At 38.9% G+C, this 8,955-nt stretch overlaps 1 protein-coding gene across 1 annotated transcript in view; it reads left to right on the forward strand.

Moving 5' to 3' along the window:
• Nucleotides 1-6,858: 6,858 nt before the first annotated feature.
• Nucleotides 6,859-8,955, forward strand: part of LOC103394208 (dual specificity tyrosine-phosphorylation-regulated kinase 1A-like) — a 9,348-nt gene continuing 7,251 nt past the window's right edge. Inside the window, exons 1-5 of the mRNA XM_017041079.2 lie at nucleotides 6,859-7,359; nucleotides 7,495-7,729; nucleotides 7,811-8,002; nucleotides 8,477-8,658; nucleotides 8,767-8,890. Of these exons, the coding sequence (XP_016896568.2) occupies nucleotides 7,241-7,359; nucleotides 7,495-7,729; nucleotides 7,811-8,002; nucleotides 8,477-8,658; nucleotides 8,767-8,890 (852 nt within the window). The 5' untranslated portion in view covers nucleotides 6,859-7,240. The remainder of the gene's footprint in view (nucleotides 7,360-7,494; nucleotides 7,730-7,810; nucleotides 8,003-8,476; nucleotides 8,659-8,766; nucleotides 8,891-8,955) is intronic.

Genomic DNA, 8,955 nt, shown 5'->3' on the forward strand with positions numbered 1-8,955 from the left:
GAAAAAAAAAAAAAAGAAACCATGCGGAGGCAACTGTTACCGATGCTTAGAGCAACATACGTTGCTGGTAAATTTGACATGGTTTCTGAATCATCTTCCAATTTTAAAAAGGAAACACCCCTGCCTGGAATTGCGGTCAAATGGAATGGAACACTGCTGGAAGAAGCTGTGATGACTTTTCTCCGTCTGCGGTCCTCCGTCGAAATCCCAAAAGGAATTCAGCGGTCAACTTCAAGTCAATAAATTGACCGTCACTAACAGAGATCTCTGTGCAAGTAAACTGACAGGCAGGAGTTTGCCCCACGTTGGCCTGTGTGAGTCAGACAGAGACAGTCTGGACTGTTCCCAATCATGGTTCTCAGTTTTCCATTTGCCTTTTTTTTTTTTCTGCTTGCTTTCTGTACTTGGGGATTCTGCTTTGAGAACCAGGGAACCCTGCTTTTATTCCTAACTGGATGCTCCTGAGATTCTTGAAAGGTTTCTGAAGAGATGAAAAATTTAGTCGATTCTGAAGACGCACATTCTGTCATTACTTCTCCAGTCTCTTTCTATTTTTGTTCTTGAAAGCAGGGATGCGGTTCTGTTCGCCGAGGCAGCTCCATCCTGAGCAGGGGTTGAAAAATGGAAAAGGCTGCTGATAAAAAGCACTTAAGTGAAAATATGTTTTTCGTGAATTTACTTGTAAACGTGCTTAAGGGAGAACAAATGTGCGTGTTCATGCACGTACTTTCGTTGGCGACTTTTCTGAAAATATCTCCACATTTGCTCCAAAGATCCATGTTGGAACATTTTTCTACGTGTTAATCACGTCATTCAAATTTTTAAGTTTAGGAATTTTGATTGATGTCTCTTTGACACCCGTACCAGGAGCCCTAGGTTTATGATGGTGATCGGTGCCTGGGTTCTGCTTCACCGCGCAATATCCCTCGTTGTCTTCTGTTTGACATCACTTAACATTTTTCTGTCTGTCAGAGACTGAAGGGAAAATGGGACTGAAACCTTTAAAAAAACATCAGTCTGATGTAAATTGGTGAAGTCAGATTTGCTCCAAAGGCATAGAATAAATCCATAACACCAATATTTGGTCCAAAAGTCTGTTGTAGCTCAGACAACAGAGACAGAACTTGCTCTGATTCTTCTTCACCAACGTCATAACTTTCATTCCTGTATCCACTCTGCCATGTTTTCCTCCCAGCTGTAGACACACGCTGCGTGTCTGTATAATTAAAACGCAGAAACAAGCTCTCCAAACACGGAGATGCAGACGTTAAAAAAAAGGCAGTCATGTTCAAACAACTTTAAAGACATTTAAGTGTGAAGAAGGAACAAATCTCTGACTTCCCCCTAAATTACTTTCAAGTCTTTTCCTCTCATTTATTTCTGACAGCTCCATCACTCTGAGTGGATGGTGGCGTTGTTTTTTTTTTTTTGTTTTCTGCTAATCATGAAAATAATGCATCTTTGCCACCGTGACAGCGGGGAGGTCGCCGCCGTGCTGATTATGCACGAATTTAACTAGAAATGATGAACGTGATAGGAGAAATGAAGTGCTCATTCCCGCATTGTTAGCACTTCTCCAAACTGTGGAGAATTTGGAGCAATATAAAGACATTAACGTTTGGAAAGTGTGACACGGGATTAAAATATTACCGACAACAGCAGCACTCCGCATTTGGTGCTGAGTGACAACTCTGTGTGTATAAAGTGTGACAGACTTTCAGAATTTCACACACACTGCACCCAGCTATTTACCACTTGGCTGTTCTGTACTCAGCCCGTGGAGGCTGACAGGGGTAAATAGTGCACAAATTTGAACCCCCCCAAAAAAATCACACATTAAAAATACATTGGCCTTGGCTCATTATTGTATCCAAACTAAAAATAAAATTAAAATCCTCTTGCAAATGAACCAGTGTTTTTCAACCATGGGGTCGCGGCCCCACGTGTAGACCCCTGGAATTCAACAAATGAAATGTCTCTGGGGTTACAGAAAATGTGTGATGTCACAAAAAGCAGCGTGTTTCTCTACAGTATATGTCAGTGGGCAGATGTAGTGAAGTGAAGCAGTAGTTCCTGTCCGAAATCCCAGCTCCATCCCACCTGTTTTTTTTTTTTTTTGTTTTTTTAATTATGCCTTTCCAGTCACCTCCGGTACGAGTCCCAAATTCAACAAATGAAACAAATCACACTATTGTTCCTTCAATCAGTTCCGCTATGGTTTGGTAATTGCTTTTACAATTTTATTACTTTTAAAGCTCCCGCTTATCTCACCACTACAGATAGAATATTGCCCTGCGCCTGCTCTGGCCGTAAATTGATGGAAAAGGAATGGATTGAATTAACCTGGAGGTTTTTACAGAGAAAATGAGCCGCTGTGCTCATTTTTTCTTTTTGTCTTGAAGGCATTTGCACTCCCTTTCTCATAGTGTCACTTGCCCATTGCATTGTTTTACTGTGTATGATATTGAATTTGCACTCACTGTTTAAGACTGTGCGGAAAGTTGGATGCCACTCCACTTGTTTCCTGTTTCTCCACCGACCAACGGCTCCTTTCATAGCGACTTTTTTGGGTTTAAAAAAACAGTGACTGCGTGGTGAAATAGTACGGGGTCCCATTCACTATATGGAAGGGAAGTTTAAATCATGTTGTTGTACCTCCTCCCCTCTCCCAAAAGCACTTTAGATTCATTATAGTGCCTTGGTACAACCCCATGATACAATGAATCAGCACGAGCTGCTGGGTTCAACAAATCCAAACATCATCAATTCTATTTAGAGATTTGGGAGCCAAACTCTGGAGCTAAGGACAGTCATTGTTTAGGTTTCCAACACCAGTCTACAGCTGACGTAAGTTAATGAGCTTGTTAGGATCGGGCCAGACCAGTCATCTGTTATTGCCTCTTCACACTTTTTACCCTCCCAAGATGAGGAATGAGCTCATTAGTTCAATATTTTGGTATTAAGGTTTTGGATTTCTCTGCTCGCCCTCATTCCTTGTGCTTTGTTTGTGTGTTCAACCAAAGAAAATCTATATATTTGAATAAATTAGACGAGGCAGAATTACAAAATTTGGATTACCTGTACAGCAAATGAGGCCTGTTTTGATTCATTTGTATTAAGAATACGATACTCATAATTGTGAGTTTTTCACTTCATTGGAGAAATAGCTAAAAAAAAACAACTTATTTTTATCACTTTTACTGAAAGAGATTTTATTAAAATAGAGATTTTGAACTTGTAAATTGGACAAATGTGTAAATAAAATAAAATCTAGATCAGAAAAGAAACTAAATTAGAGTTTTTTTCCTTGGTTTTTTGTTTATATTCTGTTAATTTTTATTTTCAGACACAGCTAACTTCTCTCTTCACAGTCACTTCTATTATAACACACTGTGGTTTCATTGACTTTTCACTTAAAACAGAAGAAACACAAAAAAATCATCAGTTGTGCAGTATGAATATATATTTCCCATTCACTCTCATTTATAATCTTCTTTTATGTTTGTCGCTCCAGGCCATACTTCCTGGTGTGTGAGTGCGTGTCTATTTGACTTTGATTTAGCATTTGAGAATTTTTTTCTTTTAACTATAAAGAAATCTTTTCCTATAAATGGACTGAATCGCTTCGAGTTGGTGCCCGAATTTATTCCTGGAAAATTCCTGAATGTATCCTCATTCCACTGACTGCGTTCGAATTAGTCTTTGCTGTGTTTGATATCATTGTCATCTGGCAACTCCTCCTTGGTTTGTGCGCAGTAATGGAAAAAAAGCATTGCCAATATTTGTCATCCCTCCATTTAGAAAAGGTCTGAGTTATCTGAAATAATCAAGCGAAAATATATTTGCAGAGAAAGTGTTTTTTTTTTCCTACCGACGACGATACATTCCTGTGTGTTTGTCGTGGCAAAGAGGATTTAAAACGCTCCGATATTTTTTTCCCTTTTCATACTTTCTTCTAATGCCGCTCCAGTAGATTTTCACTCTAAAATCTGCCCGTGACTAAAGGCACGGCGAAACACCAATACGAAAATCCACGTGGTCCTAAAAGGCCTTGACAAACATTAAGTGTTGTTCTCTTCACCAAAAGGGATTTCTGTACGAAAAAAATGACACGCGTACACAGACTGTGTGTAAACACGAAAGAGAAACTACGTAGGAAAGTGTCTCTAAGAAGAGAGAATATGTTACTGATTCAAAAAAAAAAATCCTTTTTTTGTACAGAGATATATTTTTATGAAAATACATTTGTAATATAAAAGAAAAAATTGATTGACATATATGTAAATGTTTTTTTCTTTTTTCATTATTGTAGTACAAATGCTAGTGGGGAGTATATGAAAAATATATAAATATAAATATATATATATAAATATATACAAAGAAAAATAGAATCAAGGTTTTTTTATACGTGTAAAAAAAATGTGTACATAAAAGTTTACATACATACTGTACATATGTAAGACCCACCATGGCTTGTCTGCAATATATAAAATGTATTTTATCCGTCTGTATATGATGCTTTGCATTGTGTCTAAACTTATTCTACTTTCTTGAACTTGAAACTTATTTTGAAGATTTTGGAATAAAATATAAAAACTACCTGTTGTCATGTGGGAGTGATTGCCAAATATGGACACGTTTGAATCTCTAAATGATATTGAAATATTTTGAAAACCTGTTGTAAAATGTTCTCTCTGTCTGTGGTTAGGTTTACTCCAATTACTGGGAAAAAAAACACCCACAGGATTAGGATTAAGTGACCCGTTTCCTTCGATGTCCACAGGCGAGAGCGTAAGTGTTAACGTATGTCTCTAATTAGGCCACGGTGGAGGGGGGTGAGTCACGGCCACTGGTGTTTAATCAGAAGACCAATGTAATTTCAGCAGAGCCAAACATCACACTCTTATATTGGTACAATCTCATCTTTCCTACTCTGTTTATTGGGTTCCATTTACAAACATTTAATTATTAATTATAAAAAAGTCATAACATTATTTTCTCCATTCTTTTTAATGAGACATGTCAGCAGGTGTCCTATCTCCTGATTCGTCTTAATATGTCTTCAGGTCTTCACTAACCTACCCCAGAGAACGACGGCTAAATTCACTGACCTGGTTTGGTAACGGTGCTGGTGTTGTCCTGTTTCCTGGAATACTTAAACGTTCCAGGTGTGTTTGTTTTAAAAAAGGAAAGTCTTCAACCTTCTACAGAAACCTTTGTTTGAACTTTTGTCCAAACATTGTTTCAGAGGTTTCTTCAGCCGTGTTCCTTGCAGGTTTCTATTCTTTCACCTCTGTGTGCAGAGACTTTGCCTCATGCCGATCATGTTGAACCTCTGTCAATTCTTTTTCCTCCTTGTGTTTTAGGATAAAGCCTTGTTATTTCCCTTTGCTCTACGATACAAAAAAATAATGTACTCCTTCCTGCGGTGCGGTATCACTCAAAGAATACTTCAAAAGAAAGTAGTAACACAGTCTGTTTGAACAGAGCCAATTGAGATAGCAGTACATCCAATTACAGGAGCTCAGTCAACCTGCATGAACCCGTCCTTACTTACCAAGTAACTGATCGTCCGCTACTTCATCTGCTTTGACATTTGAGATACTGTGCATAATTTCAAATTGCAGTACCATTAACTTCCCATGTGTCCTTTGTTTAGTTCACAGCATTTGTTTTGCTTGTTTTAAATAATTATACAAAATACAGATCACGTTCATAGTCTGGTGGTTATCGCAACTGCTTTACATGTAGAAGGTGCTGCGTTTGAGCCCCAGAGGAAATACATACCTAATGACGCCTCCGCTGGCAGCCTGTGTGGGTCTCACTGTAAATTTTTCTATTGTGGTAATTTTGCTTTTCTGTTACACATTAATAGTACAAAGGACAGAAAAGCTGTTTCTGCACATATTAAACATATGTCAAGCAAATATACAATAGTTATTATAGGGAAAATACATTGCTGCCCCTACTGTACTATGGCAGTTGAAGGCCACTTACAAACAGTGGAGAGGCTGGAGCTTGACTTCCTGTGACACGGTCAGAGAGGGCGTCTGTTTTGGATCACTCTTCAATTCCTCACCACCTTCTTGTTTTCGACGGTGTCAACCTGGCGTATGTGAGGAGACATTCAAGCACGAGGGGTTTAACCCTCACAAATCCCGCCTGTATATTGGCCTGGGCCCTGGATAATATTAGCCCTCTGCTTTCCCAGGAGACACTGGACCCTGGATGTAGGGATTGATGAAATATATATACTGTATATATATTTGCTCAGCAGGAGGGTGGCTTACTGTACGCCAATGCACCACTGTAAAGCTAACTCAGTAACACTCAGTAACACTGATGTCCAAAAAAATCATAAATAAATATAAGAAATCCCATGCGATGAAAAAGGTCAACGCAATGTATAATTAATGCTGACGAAAGGAAGTCTTTAAATTATGGAAAAATGCATGATATCAGTCAACAGCAACTCTCCAATTACTGTCTTCGCTCATAACAATCGGACAATAATGAAGTGCAAACTGTCGTCTCCCTGTGGCGTAATGAGATAATGATAGCCAGGGATCGTGAGGAAGAGATGCACCGCGTCGAAACGGGTTTAAATTAATTGTTTCTTCCCCGCTCGAAGTTTCTCCTCTTACACATTGTTTATCTTTCTTTTCTCTCTACACAATTATATTTATGTCGTCATTCAACTGGGGTCACCGGAAATGTCTAGTAATTGTTAAAAAAAAAAATACTGAGACATTTTTTGAGTTACTTTTAAAATGATATTCAAATATGTTTATACAGTATATATGCACAGTAAATTCAGAATGAGACATAAACTAATGACATAATGCAAATACAGTAATTTTCATAATATTTCCTTAGAAGTTTATAGAAAAAAACTGAGGAGGACTCCACCTGTGATTGAAGAGATCTTATGAGATCTTTGTGGTTTACAGTTGGATACAAACTGTCAATGACACAAACAAAAAAAGAGAAAGAAAAAAAATATATAGACTGAATTTTCTCTTTTCTTTTTTTTTTATTCTAGCTTTAATACAAGAATACAAGAACAAGAACTTAGAGTACGCCTTTGATCCTTTGAAATGAAACAACACGAACATTTGCTTTGACTTAAAGGATTCATTGCCGTTACTAACCATCCATAGAGCAGCGCGGCTGGTTGCTGTTGTTTTGTTTCTTCATTATGAAACAGAGTAACAAGAAGAATAAATGATAAAGTTAGAGGATGGGACAGGCAGCCTCAGAGGGAAGGGAAGCAGTGACGGAACACCAAAGAAGACGACGACGACGACGACTGTTCTCACAACACCACCACCAGGAGAATGACTGTGGCCACTGTAACAGGTACCAATATAACACTGACACACTATGACACACGCACATTACTATGTTAAATTGCAGCGTGGAGGACCCCTCCTGGTCCTCGGTTCATATTCAATATTGAGTCTGCATCCTTTATTGATTTTCCTGTTACACCAGAAACAAGAAACATGTCTTCTTGCAGTGCATTCAATTAAAGATGTCCTCTACTCAGCCGGGCCAGGACGACCCATTTGTCCTTGGGGGCTACATTACCTCAGGGGTCTCGGTCTACCAGGTGGAGTCATTTCTAGGTCGCGGCACTTACGGCAAAGTTGTCAAGTGCACACGAATGGACGACCAAAAGACTGTGGCCATAAAAATTATGAAATTGGAGCCATGTGTCAGTTATGAAGTGAGTAAACTGTGCTCATTACAATGAGTACACATAAGCACTGTGAACTACACATGACTTTATTTGTGTCTGTGTACTCAGGTGGAGGCGCTGAGAAAAATTAAATCCCTCGACCCGGAGGAATGCAGCCTGGTACAATGGCACAGTTTTTTCATCGACAAAGGAAATATTTACCTGGAGTTTGAGCATCTGGATAAAAGTCTGTTCGATTATATTTGGGGAAGGCAAACCCATCATCTCTATCTGAAGGAAATAAGACCCATTGTCCAGCAAGTAGGTATTCAACGGTTCTCCGGTTTGATTGACAGCTTAAAGCAGTGTTTCCAAAACTTGTTTTCTGGGGACCCATATTTTAAAAGTCACAGACCTTCTAGACCCAAGTCAATAGACATTATTCGTAAACACCTGGAAAACATAATGCAAGACGACCCAAAAAAATTCCTTGCGACCCACCTGAGGGTTGTGACCCAGTCTTTGGGAAACAATGGCTTAGAATATAGTACAAAGTGGTAGTTCCCAATCTTTTTTGGCTTGTGAAGTCATTTTAACAACATACATTTCTGTCTGCCTTTTATTTGAACTCAGTTTATGCTCCTGAAAGTGTAACAGTGCAGTTTTTAAGATGTGCGGTGTTTTAACTATAATTTTAAAAATAATCTGTATCATGTTACCCCATGGTTGAAAAACACTGATATAAACTAAAGTACAATAATGCGATTTTTCTGATGTTACTCCATGAAATTTTAGCTGGCCAGTGCTTTATGTCACCTAAAGACTATTGGGATCGTACACGCAGACCTCAAGTTGGAAAATGTAATGCTTGTGGATCAGCTGAAGGAGCCCTACAGGGTGAAAATCATCGACTTCGGCCTCGCCTTTGAGGTGTCGTCTGCCAAAGTGGGCTCATGCATCCAGTCCTGTGCGTACAGGTGAGCGGGCGCTAAACATACCGTATAAACAGTTTATAAAGTAATCCATATAGACATGCTGCAGGAAGTTCTCATTAGTGATGCTATGTTTTTTTTCCCTCCTCCCAGATCTCCAGAGATCATCTTGGGTCTCCCCTTCACCGAGGCTGTAGATATGTGGTCGTTGGGCTGCGTCACTGCTGCCATGTACCTGTCGACTCTACTCTACCCTGGCAGATGTGAATATGAAGTGGTAAACCTTTTGTCTTGAATCATAGTGTATACTGTATGTATGATAAATATATATATATATATATA

Source organism: Cynoglossus semilaevis, chromosome 18 (genome assembly GCF_000523025.1).
Source record: "Cynoglossus semilaevis isolate Cse_v1.0 chromosome 18, Cse_v1.0, whole genome shotgun sequence".
Taxonomy (NCBI): Eukaryota; Metazoa; Chordata; class Actinopteri; order Pleuronectiformes; family Cynoglossidae; genus Cynoglossus; species Cynoglossus semilaevis.